Genomic DNA, 19,890 nt, shown 5'->3' on the forward strand with positions numbered 1-19,890 from the left:
CAGGAGACCAAAAAAGTTTATTATTCACAATGACTGCATTAAGAAAAAACAAAAATGGTATAACAGAGTCAGCTCACTTGCACTGTGGAAGGCTTAAGTTAAGACAGAATAAACTTGGGGATTTTGGCTCTCCTGCTAATGTCCATACCTAGAAAAAAAAGTATTTTCCTTTTAGGACAAAGTAGCAATTGTGTCAAAATACAATCATTTTTCTAATCTATGAAGAAGTTATTTAGCTTTATAATCTATGGCAGGGATAAATTTATTTATTTATAGAACTGCTTATCTCACGTAATGATTCTAATTGGTTCAAAACAATCCATTAAAAAAACCTAAAAAAATAAAAGATACCCTTCTCTCTGGCACCAGGCCAAACAGCTTTTGAATATAACCCCCATCCTAGCATGAGGGAAAAGTCATGGACTACCAGAAGGTTAAAAGGTTAAGGATTCCTCAGATCTCAGTTGGGAGACTATTCCAAAGGGCTGGGGAAGCCCCCCAAAAGACATGCCTCTGAAATCCCATCAGATGACAATATTTAAGGGAAGAGAAACTGTAGTGCACCCACTCTATCTAACAAAGTGGGTTTGGCAAATATATATTACCAAGGAGAGATGGTTCTGCAAATAATTTGGCCTGTGCTATATACATAATCTGGTTAGTACTTGGATGGGAGACCAATAGGAAATAGCAGGAAGTTTAGCTAAATTGGTTTTTAAAAACATACTGGAAGAAAGTGTTAGTAAATCACTTCTGGTTAGAAAGAAAACTACACAAACATTTCCGTGAAATCACCAGAAGTTGACCTTAATTTGAAGGAGTCCTGACTTGCAGATATCTTCCAGAAGTTTAGAATGCCAAAATCATAAATGTTTGTTCTTGGTTATATTTAAAGGGACAAATATGAGGTGGTTGAAAACATCTAGAGCAAACTAGGTTACATATTCCTGATTTAAGGGATAGCACCTGCAAATTAGGAAATCATACTGAATAACTCTTATATCCGTGCACTACTTGTTAACTGTTGGTTTGCACAAGCTGGCAATTCTGCCATTTAAAAAGGAATGAAATATTGCATCATGCTTACACCATATTTAACTATGGTATATTGTGATGGGCACACTTGATCTTAAATGTTGTGCACACTTTACATGACATAGAATATTGAAAATCTCTGTAAATCTTAACCAATATTATTTGCTCTGATGCTTTTGTTTATGATGCTGCAATTTTATTGATTCTTATATATTAATTAAGGTGAACGGAAATCTCTCCATGTTATCGAGATTTTATTGCTGCTTATTACAACCAAAAAAACCTGATAAGTTATCAGATTTAACAGTCATTTGGCCATAAACTGTTATTAATGTAGTTGTAAATCTGCTCCATTCATTTGCAAATCTGTCTCTATCAAAGTAAGTTTACAAATATACTTTATACTGTTATTGGCATTTTAACAGACATTAGATTAACTACCGTATTTGCCGGCGTATAAGGCGACTTTTTGCCCTGAAAAACATGCCTCCAAGTGGGGGTCGTCTTATACGCCGGGAGGACTCCGACTCCCACTTCGAGCTTGAGTTGCAGCCGGGAGGGAGGCTGGGGGAGCGGTGTGTGTGTGTGTGTGTGTGTGTGTGTGTGTGTGTGTATGGCGGGTGTCACTCGCCACGCGCTCGCAACCTTTCCCCCTCTTCCTTCCTTAGCGGTGTGGGGAGGAGAGGATTCGAAGATCCTCACGTGCGGCGTACTTTTTCTTTTTTTCTTTTTGCACGCAGGTTTTGCATGCGGGCGGCTGTAGGTTAAGGATGGGGAGCCCCGGGTGGGTTATCAGGTTTACGGTGCTTCCAACATGTGCGAACGGTGGGAGAGCGGAGAAGAGAGCGGCGGCGCCCGCTGTGTGAAATCCTGCCGTCAAAGCAACACTGGGGAGGCAGGGTATAAATTTACCAGGTTAATGTAGCAATGGTGATTAATGCCCAGAACATTGTTTGCGGGTATTGGGGTGTGTGTGTGTGTGTGTGGTGGTGGTGAGGAGAGGTTGTCCTTTGAATGCGGAAAAGTAGGTGTGACCTTGTGTAGGAAAATAAAGAGATCCTTTTAGCGTGTTTGGCTTCTTTGCCTCCCTCGTTCATTTTGACGTGGAGATAATGGCCTTCGGGCGGGGGGAAGAAAACGGTAGCTGGATCATTTCAAATTTCACTTACTCTCCTGCCTCACTTCAATATGTCTGAGGGACTCCAGATACTGGAAGACTTTTTGAATGAAAGTGTTACCTCCATTTTTTTTTTTTAAAGAGGGCCACTTGGGGAAAAAAAAGATTCTAAGGAATTCCTTGTTTCTTGATTAAAGAGAAGGCATTGAATATACTGTTCCTTGGCAGCCTTTTCAGTGTCCGGGTTTTTGGTGTGTGTGTGTGTGTGTGTGTGTGTGTGAGAGAGAGAGAGAGAGAGAGATCAGCTGTATTGAGAAGAGAACGTTTCCTGTGTTCTCATTTTATTTACAACATATTTTACGCTTAATGGTAAGCAATGAAAAATATTTTTAAAACTCATTTCTAAACTCCATAGCTATTTGCATATTCTTGGTTCAAAATTGGATTAGCTCATTTCAAAATTGTCCAAAGCAGAAAAGTGCGTCAAAAAAAAAAAGTGCAAAAGTGGAAGGTGTGTGGAAGAGGGGGTAGTCTTATACGGCGAGTATATAACAAACTCTATATTTTGAGTGGAAATGTTGGGGGTCGTCTTATACGCCCAGTCGTCTTATACGCCGGCAATACGGTACCTTTATTTCCAAAGACGTTTAGTCCCTATTTTAAGGTCTACCCTTCCCAAGGTCTATCTACCCTTAAGTCGAATTTGTGTGTAAGCTGGAACAATATAATCGTATAAATAATATTGCATAATGAACTTGAACCATTATGTATTTAACTTGAATCAATGTATATTTAACTCAATTTTTTCTGGAATAGGCTCCGTTCTTAACTGTGGTTATTCTTAAATCAGGGCATTTTTAACCTGGGGACTTGTAAGCAATCATTCTACTTATACAATGAAATATATGTGCAATCTTGAATACAAGCCTGCATTCTGCATACAAGTATATGCTATACTTTTACAAATGACACTTTTCTCTGCTGCCTAAAGGGTTAATTCATACATGCTCATATAATTCCCTTTAAACAGATGTAGTAATGTTGTACTTTATCTGTATCCCTTTAGAGGAGATGGAAGTGCCAATTTCAGCTTGCCAAAACACTCTTAATATAAGCTCTACCTATAATCAAAATACCTAGATCAGGGATGTCAAACTTGATTTAATTGAGGACCGCATCAGGGTTGTGTTTGACCTCAGGGTGGGAGGCGTGGCCAACTCGACGTCACTTGTATTGGGCGCCTAAGACAGCCCAAGCACTCTGCCAGCGAAAACGGGCTCTCGAGTTCCATTTTCAGCCATGATGGCTTCATGAAAACCTCGGCTAGTGAAACCGGAGCTTGGAAATTGCCCTCCCAAGCTCCGTTTTTGCTGGCAGAGGCACCACGGGCCGGTCTTTTGCTGTTTCTAGGGTGGCCCCATGGACTAGAGCTAAGAACCCTGCAGGCTGGATATGGCCCGCGGGCCTTGAGTTTGACACCCTGACCTAGATGAAATTAGGCATATACTATGTTTAATTGTATTTCCTTTATTTAGGCAAGTATGTGATACTTACTTCTGAAACTCCCATTCTCGATTATCTAATGGGCATACCTGCCGAGTCTTAAGCCAGCGGGAAATGCAATGAAAATGGAAAGCATGCTAAAAAAAAAGGAGGGAAAGTTATGACAACAGTATGGTGTAAACTATTTTATTTCTATTGTTACTTTGTAGAATTACTTCAGAGGATAATGAGATCAGCAGCATATTCAGGGTAAAAATTATCACCAGGAATTGCAAGGCAAAGCCTGATGTAGAGAAGGTCTCTACCCTCTATGTTGCCCATCTTCTTGGTTTTTATCTTTCTATTTAAGCCTTTTAATTTTAATTGCTTTGTATTATCTTTTTTTTAACCTTTTTATTATGTTTTAAGCTGCCCAGTCACTGTATTAGTAAGATGGGCAGCATAAAAAAAATCAATAAATAGAACAGTTTCAACCAAATACAATAGCATAAACAAGTTTCAATTATGTTAGAAAGGAGAATGCTATTAGGTACACTGCACTCCCCCAAATTTGAAGGCTGGTTTTAAACATTTAGCTTCTTAAGACTTCTAGCTTATTTATTACTGGAAATAAATATTAGTAATTCTTATTGCTACTGGAATAATCAATGTACTTAAATGGCATAAAAGTAGATTCCTTACATTACAAACACCCCATGCAACAGTGCATTCTTCTGAGGTAGCTGATGCTTGGTTAGCTTGGCATTCTATACCTGCAAGAACAAGAACAACACTAATGTTATGATTCATAACTACTTATTTGAGTAGATGAAACAAGAACCTGTGATGACAAGTATGTTCTCTGCTAAAAGTGGGACTGGAGAAACGAGACAGCTATATTCTATGAGTAACAAAGAAGGCTCAATAAGACATAATAAACAATTTTTCCATTTTTTATTTTCATTACATCATAAGAAGCTATAGAAGCCAACAGACCAAGCATAGCAAGCAACACTGGTTCTCATAATCATACTGACATGGAAAAATTTGTCCATCTGTGACTGGAATGAGTCTTAAAGCCAAAAGAAAAAAAAAAAGAAAAAAAGAGGGGTCTAGGAATAAAAATATGCCTTCTACTAACTGGAATATACTTCATGGATGTGTAACTGATTGCTATCCAAAGCCTGAGTGGAGCCCTAAAAACCTTCAAATACTGCATTAAAATAATAATTTGCAATGTGACAGAAAGGAAAAATTAGTAAAAATATTGGCATAATTATGTCTACTTCTACATTTAGCAAAAGTAACTTAAATGAATACAATTTATTTATTTAATGTGGTATACTTGCTATTGAGATCTCTTTAATAGTTTACAATAAATTTGATACCAAGATATTAAAAACAGATAAAATAACAAGTAAAAAGAAAACAAATCAAGAGGAATAACAATCATTCAGACTCCATGATATTTTTTTCTTTGCAAATGGCAAAGGCAATTTATTATTCATTTGAATTATTAATTTGAATTTTGAATGGTTACTTATTATGAATCTCAAATTTAAGAAATGGTGCTCAAGGCATATTGGGCTTAATTTGCCTCACCATTCCATAATAAAAGCAAACTTCAAAGGCAAAAATTCTAGCTTGTCTCAAAGGTTTCTTCTTTAAAAGCCAAAAATCAGTTTATAGAATAGAATAGAATTCTTTATTGGCCAAGTGTGATTGGACACACAAGGAATTTGTCTTGGTGAAAATGCTCCAAGAAAAGATACATTCCTCAAGAGTCAAAAATCATAAGGTACAACACTTAATAATAGTCATAGGGTACAATAAGCAACCAAATCATACTAGGAAACAGTCATGACATTCGTAATTCCCAGCCCACAAAGTAACTGCAATTCAGTGAGAGTTTGAAAGTTGGCAACCCAGACCCAGAACTATGAATACAGCTTCAAGTAGGAGTGTGATGGAGAATTTACACAAATGGTGGCAGGCAATTATTGCCCCACTTTCCATTTGAAGTTGTTTTTTCATCATGTCACTGGACTTTTCTATTAATCTTTGCACATCTGTAATTATAGGACTTGCAATACACAAACACATATATTCTCTCTACAAGTACTTACAGAGATCCATAATATGATTTCTGCATATTGCACAGTTGTCAACAACTATGTCCCAAGCCCAGAGGGCAACTGCATTCCACTACAAAAAGAAGAGACATTTAAGTGTATACAAGTATCTACAAAAGAGTTAATTTTACCCACTTCCTCCTAGTCATCCTTGACACAATTCAGCTCTTTTATTAAATGTTTTACTGAACAGCAATACGTAGACCCAATCATTTCTAGTTATTTTATAAACATTTTCATTGAATCCCAGTGACTTTCCACAACCACTAATGTTATTATACAGATGTATTCTATTGTTCTAATTAATAAAAATAAATCAAAAGCTTTATTCACTTCATATTAAGCCATACGTACTTGATTTAACAATGGATTACATGTGAAGGTTTCAAACTATTGTTTCCAAATTACCATATTAAGATATTATGTTAATTCAAATCAAATAAGAAACATAAGAGAAACAAGAACCATTCTCAGTCATCTATGAATCATGAATGCTGAGCCTGTACCTTTTTCTCAACCTGACTTAATACATATGCTAAAGAACTACAAATCAGTAATATTTAATAATTTAATGCAGTTACAGCCATTATTTAATAGCAATTAAATTTGACTTTTTTCCTCTGATTAGAAAATAAATTGTTTTGTAACTCAAATGTACCAATTCAGAAAATATGTTATTTCAAGTAAATATAATTAAATTTTGCTGAAGTTACTTTCATCTGTTAGCAATGATTTATTTTTAAGCATTTCATTTTCTTGTATGAAAATTCAGAAAAATTATTGTTCCATGGAGATGGTTCTACATACACTTTGTCTGTTACCTTTCACCCCAATTAGCCAACTGCAGTGACAGCTACAAGTATCCTTAGAAATCACCTGTACACAGTACCACTTTCTTATCTAGTGAACTAAGTTATGGGACTCAGTTATGGGACACATACTGATTGGAAATTAATATAGGTAGTCCTCAACTTACAATTGAGCCCAAAATTTAGGTTGCCAAGTGAGAAATTTGTTAAGTGAGTTTTGTCCCATTTCACAACTTTTCTTGCCAATTATGTGAATCACTGCAGTTATTAAATTAGTCACACAGTTGTTAAGTGAATCTGGCTGCTCCATTGAATTTGCTTGTCAGAAGATCACAAAAGGGGATCACATGATCCCAGGATACTGCAATTGTCATAAGTGTGAAAAATGCTCCTAAGTCTCCTTTTTCAGTGCTGTTATAATTTCGAATGGTCACCACACAAACTGTTAGGACTACCTGCACGTTCATATTTACAAACACTGTCACATGTAGATTAGACAACCGATTGGTACGATCTTAGAACAGAGCCAGAAGGGCCAATTTCCCGATGTATCATTTATCCAGTATTTTCTTGGTCACAGATCTTACTGCCCGGTCCCCCCCACCCCTCGCGCAAGCATCTAAAATCAAAGAACTACCGAGAGCTGGTCATCGAAATGCCGTCTTTAAAAAGCCTAGTGACTAGATAAGTCCACCGGTAAACTTCTCCGTCACTTTCTTCTCACCCCTCTCTTCTCCTCATTGCCTTTCGCACGGAGCCACGCAATATCCAAGCACTTGGCGGCTCACTCCCGCGCCTGACAGCCCCTTCTTAAACTCGGTCCAGGAGGATGCTGCCTAATCTAAGCACCTTGCCATTCGCATATAATAAAGAAGCCCCCCCAAAACAATCGACACCCTCTCTAGGCCGTTCGGCTTCATTACCATTACCGGTCAAACCGCTTTCCCTTTTCTCACCTTCTTCACTTCAAAGCGTTTTTTACCGGCACCGCTGTTGGTTCCACTCGGAGTATCAACATCCATCGCGGCAGCCATTTTGGATGAGGAAATTCCTGCAGCGGTCTACCCTCAACTCGCATGCGCGCGACTAAATAAAAGCCACGCGATAGTTTTCTTTTGGTTCCCCTCCCCTTAATATTGTGTTCGGTGTCTGACACCCTCCCCTTGCTACAAGCAGGTGTGAACGAAAAGGGGGAGCGGAGGGGGGATCTGATCACGTGCCCCTTCTCTCTTAAAGGCGCGGGCCAAGGCGGGTCCCGCTACGCGCAGCCTTTGCGTCGTCTTCGTTGTCGCTCCTTGCCAGTGGCCCAACTCTGGCAAGGGAGGGTGGAGGAAAAGAGGCAGAACCTCGTAGACGCTCCTTTAAAGAGATACTCTCGAATTACTCAACGTCAGTTGATCAGCCGCAGAAAAGGCAGGGTTACCAAATCTGGTGGTCCTACCTTTTCTTTATTTCCTTGTTGCCAACTGATGGTTGTCTGGATTTGCGCGGCCCGAAATAAATACAACATGGGAATAATTAAAGGGAGGAGGGGGGATAAAGGCGGGTGGGTGGGCTGGTAAAATAGAAGGAGCAGTAGTCCAAATCTTAAGTCATGTCACTCGCTTCAGAAGCAAGTGCTCTTAAGAATCGGCCCTACAAATTTCGAGCAAGTTGCAGCGTTGGCAGTTCATCTGGTCCCTGCAAAATCCCCCCCCCCCAAATGTAATGGGCTTAACACCAGCCCGCGTCGGAAGCCCCTCTAGTACTGCCTGAATCTTTTACGTGCATCCTGCCTACTATGGCCCGGATTAGCAACTCTTGATTTAACCAGGGTTTGCAAAGCGATTTTTTTCCACGATCATTTTGAAAACATTGTATGAGGCACTTCGCCGCCGTCTCCTCGGACGCTTTTGTTTCGTCCTGCAATACATTTTTGCACGGATATTGTGTGCCAGAGCTGGTTACAGTCGATCGCGTGCAAAATGCACTTGCAGCCCCAGCCAGCAGAGAATCACGTTGCCTTGCTCGAAAAGCCCCACTAATTTGAACAGTACTTCTAACGAACGAAATATTAGGATGACAATCAATATATAGCCGTCCATCTTCTCAGCGTGTTAACTCACAAACAAGTCTCGCTGAACTCCCTGCTTGTATACTCTGCGTCATATCGTCCCTGTATCATCTTGGCATATCCATAAAAGCTCGTTTGTTCTCAGTTTTTGACTTTGATGTAACAGTTTGAGGTTGCCCCTGATTCTGATTACCAAGCAAACGAAATAAGGCAAGGGAGCCAAAAAGGGGAGGCTTAAATTCATAATCATAGTCATTAATAAACTATAAAGATTAAAATCTTATACACACAATTAAAATTATTAAAATGCCACTTTGAATACAATACTCAGTTGCTTCCCCCTCTTATTAACAGCCTCCATGGCTGACTTCATGCAGCTACATCCCCAGCCCAAGATAGACTCCTAAATTGTTAAGGTATATAAAGGCCTATTTCAAATGCAAAAAGACTGAATTGTAGGTTTTATATAATATAGAGAAGCTTCACCAGCATTTTTTTAAAAAACCCTTCTTTTTCTTGACACTTAACTTCCTTTTCCTTTAAAAAATGAGTAAGCTGAGGAAACTCAAAATGTTTTATGTTTTACCAACTTCCACATACCCTGAATCATTGATAACCCACTTACCCTGGATCTACGCAAAAATATTTTTGGAAACTTCCAGTTTTTCATATACTCACTTAAATAACTGCTTCTTTGGTACTTAATATGGTTTAATATCTACATACTTTAGGCTTGGAATAACACTCTTACCTAAATGTATTTACTAAATAAAATAGATACGCATTAAATAAGTAGGCAGCATTTCTGCAAAATTACTTACTGGAGTGCAATACTCTTGGTAGAAGCATTAGCTTCTACCAATAATATATTTCAGCAGTATCTACAACATTTTTCAGTGCCTAAGGTTGTTTTGTGAGACCTTAATCCGAAAGATGGATTATAAATTGTAGATTAAATCAAGCAGCCCAAACACCCATTCTAGATTAGTAAATATGCACACACTTAGCTTTCCCAGCTAAATTAGCTAAAACTTTTGAGGAGGGAGAATGGAAGCCAGCAAAAAAAAGTTACCCAAAATTGGCATGGATCCTTTACATAAGCCTTATTGTGAATAATCACTAAATAAGTATGTTGAAGTAAACAGGAACAGAAACATCACCTGGCTTGTTCTATACTAACACATATCAATTAGTATAAAAGAAAAATTAGTAATCTGCAGGCTGTATATAGCTCATGGCCTAATTTTAATAATCCTCTGTAAGAGATCAATTTGGATCTCAGTGATGAAAGTGTTTTTCCTCTAAAGATATCAGAGGATGAGTATGTAGTGTCAGAAAGAAATAAAATCTGTCAAAGAGAAGGGGATATCTATCCACTTCTGCTGCTGTCCACTTACTGTGGCTCTAACTTTTTTAAAAAAGCTGTCTATGCCTAAATAAAGCCTGAAATAAATTCAAGACTATAGCCATACAATGGTCAGTTCAGATTTCAGAAATGTCATAGTATTATAGAATTACAGAACCTAGTTACAGGTCAACTGTTTGTTTGTTTTTTGGACTTTAAAGGCTTATCAAGAAATAATACTTGAAGAGAAATAATACTGTTTTAGATCCACTGAAATGTGTATTAAATAGAAAATAAAAGGACTCTTAAGCATTTCATTATTTCCTGTTATTAAAACAATAGGAATACCATGAAAATGATCTGAAAAAGAAGGCAAAGGTCTTTGAAAGAAGTTTGTAAGGCTCCTTTCTTTGTTGTCTGAAAATACTTTTTTCAACACAGAGTATCCTTAAGCTTCTGATCAAAGCTTTGTACAAACTCTTCAATAAAATTAAACAATTTAGCTTTATCAGCAGTATAGGTTACGTGGTTCTCCAGCATAGCAGAAATTTTATTTTATTTTTTTTGCAAGAAGCAAAAAAAAACATTCCCCAGTCCTTCTCTTTACTTTGAAATCATTTTATAACTGGGTAAAATGTTCTTATGATATCTCAAAGGAACTGGGCTTTTTGATAAAGGGTTTCTATTATATTAGCCCCATATCTTTTTTCAAAACCCAAATGTTAAACTACCTTCTTCCAGCTAACTTAGGAAAACTATTACAAAAAGGATGCAACAAAGTAACCTGATAACTACTTATATATGGTACTAATCAGGATAGTTATTAAAGAGATGCAATTCTCCTTTCCCCTATTTAATGACATCCATCATTAAAAATGGATTGAATCCGCATGTATCAAGGTTTCATAGCAGAAAGAACATGAACTGCCTCTACCTATGAAAGCAAAGTTTTTTCAAAAGGTGAATGCTTAAATTATCCATGCTTTCTTAAAACTATGCAATATTTTATCTATATACAGGTAGTCTTTGACCTATGATACCATTTGGGACTGTAATTTTGGTTCCTAAACTATGCAGTAGTTAAAATGATTTATCATGTGACTGAAGTTGATTTTACAATCATTTTTACTTTGGTCGTTAAGCCCATCATGCAATTGTTATGTGAATCATGTGGCTGTTAAGTGAATCATGTGGTCACTCAGCAAATCCTGATTTCTGATTTTACTTGTTAGAAGCCAGCTGGGAAAGTTGCAAATTGCAATCATGTGACCACAAGATGTTGTAGCTGTTGAAATACAAGCCAGTTATCAATAATCTAAATTGCAATTGTCAAGAGGTGCAACAGTTGTAACTTTGAGGATGGATCAAGTCTGTGGGTGTACAGCTAATAAGGCTAGCTTGGTTGGTCAACAGTGAGACACTGGTGAAATGGGCATAGCAGCGCCTGCATTTTCTGCGTTGCATGAGAAAAGTACATATTCCTTCCCCTGTCCTTACCACTTTCTATAGAAGGATTATTAAGAGCATCCTATTGCATTACTGTCTGGTTTGGAAGCATTACTGCTTCGGACAGGAAGGTGGTGCAGAGTGGTGAGGATGGCAGAAAAGATTATTAGTAGTTCATTTTCTTCTATCCATGACATAGCATGTAAGTGGTGCTTGAGCAAGGTCCACAGTATTGCCTGGGAAGCTACATATCTTCTCCATGACCTCTTTTCCTTATTATCTTCTGAGAAGAGGCTTCGTGATATCCAAAACAACATCTAGACACAGTCAAACATCAACCTTGTGAACTCTCAAGTTTTCCTCAGCGTTGGTAGGGCACTTCGTATCGGGAGACGTTCCGCCATTGTTGCTTTCCCTTCTCCCCGTGCTGCCGCGGCGTTTAGAGCAATGCCGCGGCGTTTGACGCAGCCACATGACATTTGGCGCAGCCACGCGTTTCCCTGGAGAAGGGAAAGCAACAGTGGCGGAAGGTCTCCCAATACGAAGTGCCCCACCAATGCTGAGGTCAACATCCAAGCCGTCACCGCCCGCCCGCCCAAGGATGCAAGGGGGGGGAATTAAGTCACCCCCGAAAAGACGGCCTAGCCATTTTTTCGGGGCTCAAAAAAATAAAATAAAAAAAATAAGACCCAGACTTATTATATGAGAAACACGGTATGTATGTATGTGTGTGTGTGTGTGTGTGTGTGTGTGTGTGTGTGTGTATGTATATGTATATGTGTATGTGTGTGTATCTATCTATCTATCTATCTATCTATCTATCTATCTATCTATCTATCTATCTATCTATCTTAAGTTTTCATGGCTATTTATATGTATGGTATCCAGCTTTGTTCCGGTATTTTCCCACGTCGTTATAGTTGTGCTTTTAAAGTTGTAGCAACGTTTCGGCAGAATCTCATCTGCCACCATCAGGCTTCTGATGATGAACACAATACAAATGAATACCATACATGTATATATATATAGATCTATTACACAGAACCAGGAAAAGCACCAGGGCCAGATAAGATAACTCCTTGTTGCTTAAAAGTCTGTGCTGACCCCCATCTTCACCCGAATCTTCAATAGATCACTAGAGATGTGCCAAGTTCCTTCCTGCTTCAAATGCTCTTCTATCATCCCAGTGCCAAAGAATCCCTCCATCAAGGAACTGAATGACTACAGACCAGTTGCTCTAACATCTCTAGTTTTGAAAATCTTTGAAAGGCTTGTGCTGTCCCATCTGAAAACCATCATGGATCCGCTGTTAGATCCCATGCAGTTTGCATACTGAGCAAATAGATCAACAGATGATGCTGTTAACATGGCTCTGTATTACATCCTATAACACCTTGAATCTCCCAATACCTACGCAAGGGTCCTCTTTGTAGACTTCAGTTCAGCATTCAATACCATCATTCCAGACACTCTTCAAAGTAAATTAAACCAACTAGCAGTACCTGAACACACTTGTAAGTGGGTTATAAGCTACCTAACAGACAGGAAGCAGCAGGTGAAGCTAGGTAGAATCACATCTGATACCTGTACAATCACCACAGCCCCCCCACAAGGCTGTGTGCTTTCTCCTCTTCTCCCTATAAACCAATGACTGCATCTCAAACAATCCATCTGTTAAAATACTGAAGTTTGCTGATGACACAACAGTGATTGGTCTCATTCGAGACAACGACGAATCCGCATACAGACAGGAGGTTATACAACTTGCCTCGTGGTGTAACTGGAACTGAACACACTCAAAACAGTAGAAATGGTGGTAGACTTCAGAAGAAACCCTCCTATACTATCACCTCTTACAATACTAGACAACACCATATCAACAGTAGAGACCTTCAAGTTTCTAGGTTCTACTATATCACATGACCTAAAATGGACACCTGTTATGTCCCACCTTCTAAAATAAACAGTTAAGGCTGAAAGCAGCAGTCCTTGTAAAGAAAGGCAGCAAACAGGAAAATGTTATGTCCCACCTTTTAAAGTAAACAGATAAGGCTGAAAGCAACAGTCCTTGTAAAGAAAGGCAGCAAACAGGAATTTTCACAGATAGCTCCAATAAGTAAAAGTTCCAACGAACTAAATCCAAGACTCAACAAGATTCTTCAGATCAAAATCCTTCACAAAATAATTCCAATAAGTAGAAGTTCCAACGAATTAAATCCAAATCCCAACAAGATATTTCAGATCAAAATCCTCCAAACTGTGCTCTTCAGTTCTCTCTTGCAAATAGACACTTTGTTCCGGACAAAGTGCAAAGTCATATCTCTCCCTTTATAGAGTAACTAATTAGTCTAATTGCTGGTCTGCTCTCCTACTGTATCCTCGTTGGTTCCTCCTTGTCAGGAGACGCCTTGTCCTGACATCTACCCAGCAATCATCCAAATTATCATCTTCTTCACCTGAAGATAACATTTGTTCCTCATTATCATCCGTTCCCGGCTGACCACCTAATTGAAGGGTGGAGGAGTTTGAAGGTTCAAGCCGATCTTGCAAATCAAATGCATTCATCTCCTCCTCATCGTTAGAACTTGCTGATTCATATAAGTCCTCCTCGCTGGAGCTGTCATTCAAAACCTGTAGCAGATGCCGGAATCACAACACTATCCTCACCGCAGGGCCCTTCCCCCGGGTCTGGCGATCCGGATGCGGTTTCAAGGGAAGCGTGCATGAAAGTCTCGAAGCAGATCCGAAGCATGAAGTGTAGACGCATCCGTCCAGGAACAAACCTCCGAGTCATCTACCCTCCTCCTGACCAAATACTGGAAGCGACCTTTGAGCCAACGGGAATCAAGGACGTCGACCACCGTATCGTCAACAGCAGGCTCCTCAGAAGGCAATGATAACGGACCGGTTCAGCAGAATCACGTAATCGACAAACAGAAGAATCAGGAATCAAAAGAGATCGATGAAAGACGGGTGAATACGCATGGATCGTGGCAAAGTGAGGCGGTATGCCACGGGATTAATAACTGCCTCAATCGGGAACGGACCAATAAACCGATGATCAAGTTTTCTAATAGGGCGATCGACCTTCAGATGTTTTGTAGATAGCCACACTTTATCACCCACAACTAACGGAGGTGTATCTCGACGGGACCGATCTGCAAACCGCTTATAATCTTCTTTTGCCTTGTTCAATTGTTGTATCAGTAGACGGCGAACTGCGTGTAGTTCTTCCAAAAACTCTCGGGTCTCAGGAACCGGGAATCCATCATAGTTAATGGGAAGAAACGCGGATGATAACCCATATTTGCAAAAATGGCGTGACACGGGTGGAGGTATGCTGCGAGTTGTTAAACGCGAATTCTGCTAACGGGAGGTATTTCACCCAATCGCTTTGTCGCAAATTAACAAAACATCTCAAATATTGAGTAAGAATCCCAATCACCTTCTCCGTCCCGCCATCAGTTTCCGGATGGTGCGCTGACGCTAAACATACTTTCACTTGCAAAGCCGCCATTAACTGTTTCCAAAATTCTGCCGTAAACTGGACCCCACGATCAGAAACCACTCTATCAGGCAGTCCATGTAGACGGAAGATATGTTGCAAAAATAACTGAGCCAGAAAGTGGACGATGGTAATTTCGACAGGGAATGAAATGGGCCATTTTAGTCAACATATCCACTACCACAAGCACTGTTGTGAACCCCGATGAAGACGGTAAATGTGTCAGAAAGTCCATAGAGATCGCTCCCATGGTCTACTTGGAGTCGGCAAGGGTTGCAAAAGTCCAGGAGGTGCACCGGATGCTGCTTTCGCTTGCCTACATTGAACGCAAGAAGCGACGTAAGAAGACACATCATGACGAACTCGAGGCCACCAAAAAGTCCGAGTGACCAAATGCAAGGTCTTGTGTAATCCAAAATGACCAGCGGCTGGGTTATCATGACATTGTGTCATGATGAGAGCCCTCAACGGTCTGGTAGGCACATATAATAAACCCGATATCGAAGCAGATCGTCTTCAAAAGACCATGGAGAAGTTGGGCCAATGTCCTCCCGTCTCTGCTGCGTCCACACATCCAAACGTTGCGCCTCTCGTAGTTGGGCCCGTAAATCTACCGGTTCCTGCAGTACGGCTAGAGATTCCGGTGGTAACACTGTCCGTAAAGGAAGAGGATCTTCGGCATAAGTATACTCCGTTTCCGAGATAATGCATCCCCTCCGGTTCTGACCACTTGGAACGTAAGTAACCGAGAAATTAAATCTGGCAAAAAATAACGACCAACGAATCTGCCTTTGATTCAATTTCCTAGCCGTGGTCAAATGTTCCAGGTTCCTATGATCTGTCCGAACCTCCACCTTGTGTCGAGCTCCCTCCAAATGATGTCTCCAAGTCTCAAAAGCAACCTTAATAGCTAACAACTCTTTTCCCAAATGGTATAGTTATGCTCCGAAGCTGTAAGCTTCCTAGAATAATAAGCGCAAGGAAACAAAAGAGCGCCATCCTCCGAAGCTTGTAACAGCACTGCTCCGATAGCGACATTAGAAGCATCTGTCTCGACCACAAATGGGCGATCCGGATCAGGATGCTTCAATATGGGTTCAGTTATAAATGCTTTTTTCAAAGTGTCAAAAGCCTGTTGTTGTGGAGGCCCCACACAAATGGAACCTTCTTACAAAGAAGCTGGGTTATGGGATCTATTATCTTCGCAAAACCTGGAATGAAAGTCCGATAATAGTTGGCAAATCCTAAAAGTCGCTGCACATCTTTAACCCGACGAGGAGCTTCCCAACTACACAACGCCTCAACCTTTTGGGGTCCATAGCAATGCCCACAGGAGAAATAATGTGTCCCAAGAATTCGATAGACGACTGAAAAAAAGAAACATTTTTCTAATTTAGCATAAAGTTTATGTTCCCCGAAGACGCTGAAGCACTTGACGCACCTGCTGAAGATGTTGCTCTTTAGATTTTGAATAAATCAAAATGTCGTCCAAATATATGACAACAAACTTATCCAACATGTCTCGAAAGATATCGCTCATTAAATGTTGAAATACAGCAGGAGCGTTGGTCAAACCAAATGGCATAACGGTGTACTCGAAATGACCATAACGAGTGCCAAAAGCCGTCTTCCACTCGCCTCCCTTACGCATCCGAACCAAATTGTAAGCTCCACGTAAGTCAAGTTTCGTGAAAATTGTAGCTTCCGTAACCGCTCCAACAATCGGAGATGAGCGGTAAAGGATAGCTATTTCTCACAGTGATAGCATTTAAGCGTCTATAGTCACAACAAAGACGAAGTTCTCCCGACTTCTTCTTGACAAAGAGAACGGGTGCTGAAAGAGGGGATGACGAAGGTCGAATAAATCCCGAGCTAGATTTTTATTCAAAAATTCTCAAGTGCAACTAGTTCAGGCTCAGACAAAGAATACAACCTCCCCTTTGGTAATGGAGCGTCCGGTATCAAATCCACGGGACAGTCATAAACACGATGTGGTGGTAATTGATCTGCCTCCTGTTCACTGAAAACATCGGGAAATCCGACAGCTCTGAAGGAATCGAGGCAGCAGAAGCGACAATATGTTGGCCTGCGCAGACATGTCTCAGGTGGTCCACACATTGCAAGCTTGGAAAAGAAACAGCGTTCTGCGCCCAAGCCACCAACGGATCGTAGACGCAGCCAGGATACTCCGAGCACCAAAGGAAGATGGAGGTTCAAGTGATATAAAAACTTATCGCCTCCTTGTGATCCCCAATACGCATACGCAGTGGTTGGGTGGCAAAGCGAATAGGTCCCGACTTGAGTTCGCGCCATCTACGGTTTCCACCTGCATGGGGGATTCACAGGCACTAAAGGAACTTTGAAATGTTTTACGAAATCATAATCCATAAAGCTAGTCGTAGCCCCTGAATCCACCAGTGCCACGGCAGGGATTCCCCTCCTTCCGAGATTGCAAGAATATGCGAGTGTCCAAAAGTAAATGTCGAGGAGGGCCAGAATTAACTTCAGCAATTTGAGATGAAAGTGAATACTGTGCCCGACCTAGGGTTTCCTGAGGTCGGGCCTACCCGTTTCCGACGGACCAGCAATGGGTTTTGATACAGGTCCACGAGTCCCCTTCCGAGTGCAGGAATTTGCAAATGTCCCGAACCCCTGCAATAAAGGCACAAACCTTCCTGAAATCTTCTCGATCGCTCCTGAACTGTTAAACGAGGCGGAGTGCGCCTATCTCCATCGGCTCCTCTGCTGGAATTCTGATTGGAAAACCCTCATAGACGGGTGCGTGAACGAGGAAACACAGGTGGCTCTGCAACGGTCCGTTTACACCCACGATGTTGTAGGCGAGCTTCAATACGTAAGCATTGAGTAATCAATGTGTCCAAAGTTGAAGCACGCTCTGCATGAATTAGTTCATCCTTGATAATGTCGGACAAACCCTCTTGGAATGCTGCCATGTGAGCTGGTTCATTCCAGGTGGAGTCCATACACAACAAGCGTAAATTCTGCAACGTATTCTTGCAATGAGTGTTTACCTTGAATAATATCCCTCAATTTTTCTGTCCACAGTTTGAGATTTAATTGGATTCTCAAACATAACGTTCATCTGTTGAATAAACCCTGAAATCGTCAGTAATGGACTATCTTGTACTAATAAGGAGTAGCCCATTTGGCAGCCTGCCCGGTTAACAAACTAATAATAAAGCCAATTTTAACTCGATCGGTTGGAAAATCCTCCGCCTCACAGAAAAATACAATTGGCACTGACCCAAAAATGTTGAAAACATGTCCGTTTGCCCAGAAAATTTATCTGGCATAGCTATCGGAATTTTCTCACAGGGGGTGCAGGGGGAACTCCAGCTGCAGCTGAAACAGTTTGAGAATTGGCAAACGAACGATAATAATTGTGTTACCTGATTTTGAAGGGATACGTTGCTCTGGAGTAATTGATTTATTTGCATCTGTTGCTGCTCCACCAATTGTTGCATTTGAGTTGAATCCATTGTTGCAAAGATGGTCTGTTAGGTCCGAACAAAAATGTTATGTCCCACCTTCTAAAATAAACAGTTAAGGCTGAAAGCAGCAGTCCTTGTAAAGAAAGGCAGCAAACAGGAAAATGTTATGTCCCACCTTTTAAAGTAAACAGATAAGGCTGAAAGCAACAGTCCTTGTAAAGAAAGGCAGCAAACAGGAATTTTCACAGATAGCTCCAATAAGTAAAAGTTCCAACGAACTAAATCCAAGACTCAACAAGATTCTTCAGATCAAAATCCTTCACAAAATAATTCCAATAAGTAGAAGTTCCAACGAATTAAATCCAAATCCCAACAAGATATTTCAGATCAAAATCCTCCAAACTGTGCTCTTCAGTTCTCTCTTGCAAATAGACACTTTGTTCGGACAAAGTGCAAAGTCATATCTCTCCCTTTATAGAGTAACTAATTAGTCTAATTGCTGGTCTGCTCTCCTACTGTATCCTCGTTGGTTCCTCCTTGTCAGGAGACGTCTTGTCCTGACATCTACCCAGCAATCATCCAAATTATCATCTTCTTCACCTGAAGATAACATTTGTTCCTCATTATCACCCGTTCCCGGCTGACCACCTAATTGAAGGGTGGAGGAGTTTGAAGGTTCAAGCCGATCTTGCAAATCAAATGCATTCATCTCCTCCTCATCGTTAGAACTTGCTGATTCATATAAGTCCTCCTCGCTGGAGCTGTCATTCAAAAAACCTGTAGCAGATGCCGGAATCACAACACACACCTAACATCAAAAACGTCATCAAAAAAGCACAACAAAGAATGTTCTTTCTGCGCCAACTCAGGAAGCTCAAACTGCCCAAGAAGCTGCTGATACAGTTCTACAGAGGAATTATTGAGTCTATCATCTGCACCTCTATAACTGTCTGGTTTGGTTCTGCAACCCAAGAGGACAGACACAGACTTCAGAGAGTAATTAGGACTGCAGAAAAAAACAATTACTACCAACCTGCCTTCAATCGAGGACCTGTATACTGCACGAGTCAAAAAGAGGACTTTGAAAATATTTACAGACTCCTCACATCCTGGACATAAACTGTTTCAACTCCTTCCCTCAAAATGACGCTATAGAGCATTGCACACCAGAACAACTAGACACAAGAACAGTTTTTTCACGAAAGCCATCACTCTGCTAAACAAATAATTCCCTCAACCCTGTTCAACTATTACAAACTCTACACTACTATAACTGTTAAATCTTGTCATCATTCCGTATCACCCATCCACTCCCATTTGTGACTGTGTGACCGTAACTTTGTCGCTTGTATACTTACGATTTATATTGAGTGTTTCCTAGTATGATTGATTGCTTATTGTACCCTATGACTATCATTAAGTGTCGTACCTTACGATTCTCGACTCCTGACAAATGTATCTTTTCTTTTATGTATACTGAGAGTATTTACACCAAGACAAATTACTTGTGTGTC

General features: G+C 40.3%; 1 protein-coding gene and 1 long non-coding RNA gene across 2 annotated transcripts in view; one reads left to right on the forward strand and one right to left on the reverse strand.

Moving 5' to 3' along the window:
* RBX1 (ring-box 1) lies at positions 1 to 7,883 on the reverse strand. Its single transcript, XM_026694815.2, has 5 exons — positions 7,532 to 7,883; positions 5,761 to 5,839; positions 4,337 to 4,407; positions 3,707 to 3,792; positions 1 to 148 (listed from the first exon to the last, which is right to left on the reverse strand). The coding sequence occupies exons 1-5, from the start codon at positions 7,607 to 7,609 to the stop codon at positions 136 to 138; spliced, it is 327 nt and encodes a 108-aa protein (XP_026550600.1). The 5' UTR covers positions 7,610 to 7,883; the 3' UTR covers positions 1 to 135.
* Positions 7,679 to 19,890, forward strand: part of LOC113432696 (uncharacterized) — a 26,375-nt gene continuing 14,163 nt past the window's right edge. The window contains exon 1 of the long non-coding RNA XR_003373560.2: positions 7,679 to 7,751. This is a non-coding gene — a long non-coding RNA (uncharacterized LOC113432696). The remainder of the gene's footprint in view (positions 7,752 to 19,890) is intronic.

This window comes from Notechis scutatus, chromosome 6 (assembly GCF_049901735.1).
Source record: "Notechis scutatus isolate UNSWTSFEM ecotype Mainland chromosome 6, rNotScu1.2, whole genome shotgun sequence".
NCBI classification, from domain to species: domain Eukaryota; kingdom Metazoa; phylum Chordata; class Lepidosauria; order Squamata; family Elapidae; genus Notechis; species Notechis scutatus.

What these genes read in the sequence shown, in the direction of transcription:
- RBX1 (XM_026694815.2), bottom strand. Translation starts at nt 7,609, where the DNA reads ATGGCTGCCGCGATGGATGTTGATACTCCGAGTGGAACCAACAGCGGT. An exon ending in AAATCATATTATGGATCTCT is followed by an intron (nt 4,408 to 5,760) that starts GTAAGTACTTGT and finishes TTGTTCTTGCAG; the next exon opens with GTATAGAATGCCAAGCTAAC. An exon ending in TTGCATGGGGTGTTTGTAAT is followed by an intron (nt 3,793 to 4,336) that starts GTAAGGAATCTA and finishes CTTTTTTTTTAG; the next exon opens with CATGCTTTCCATTTTCATTG.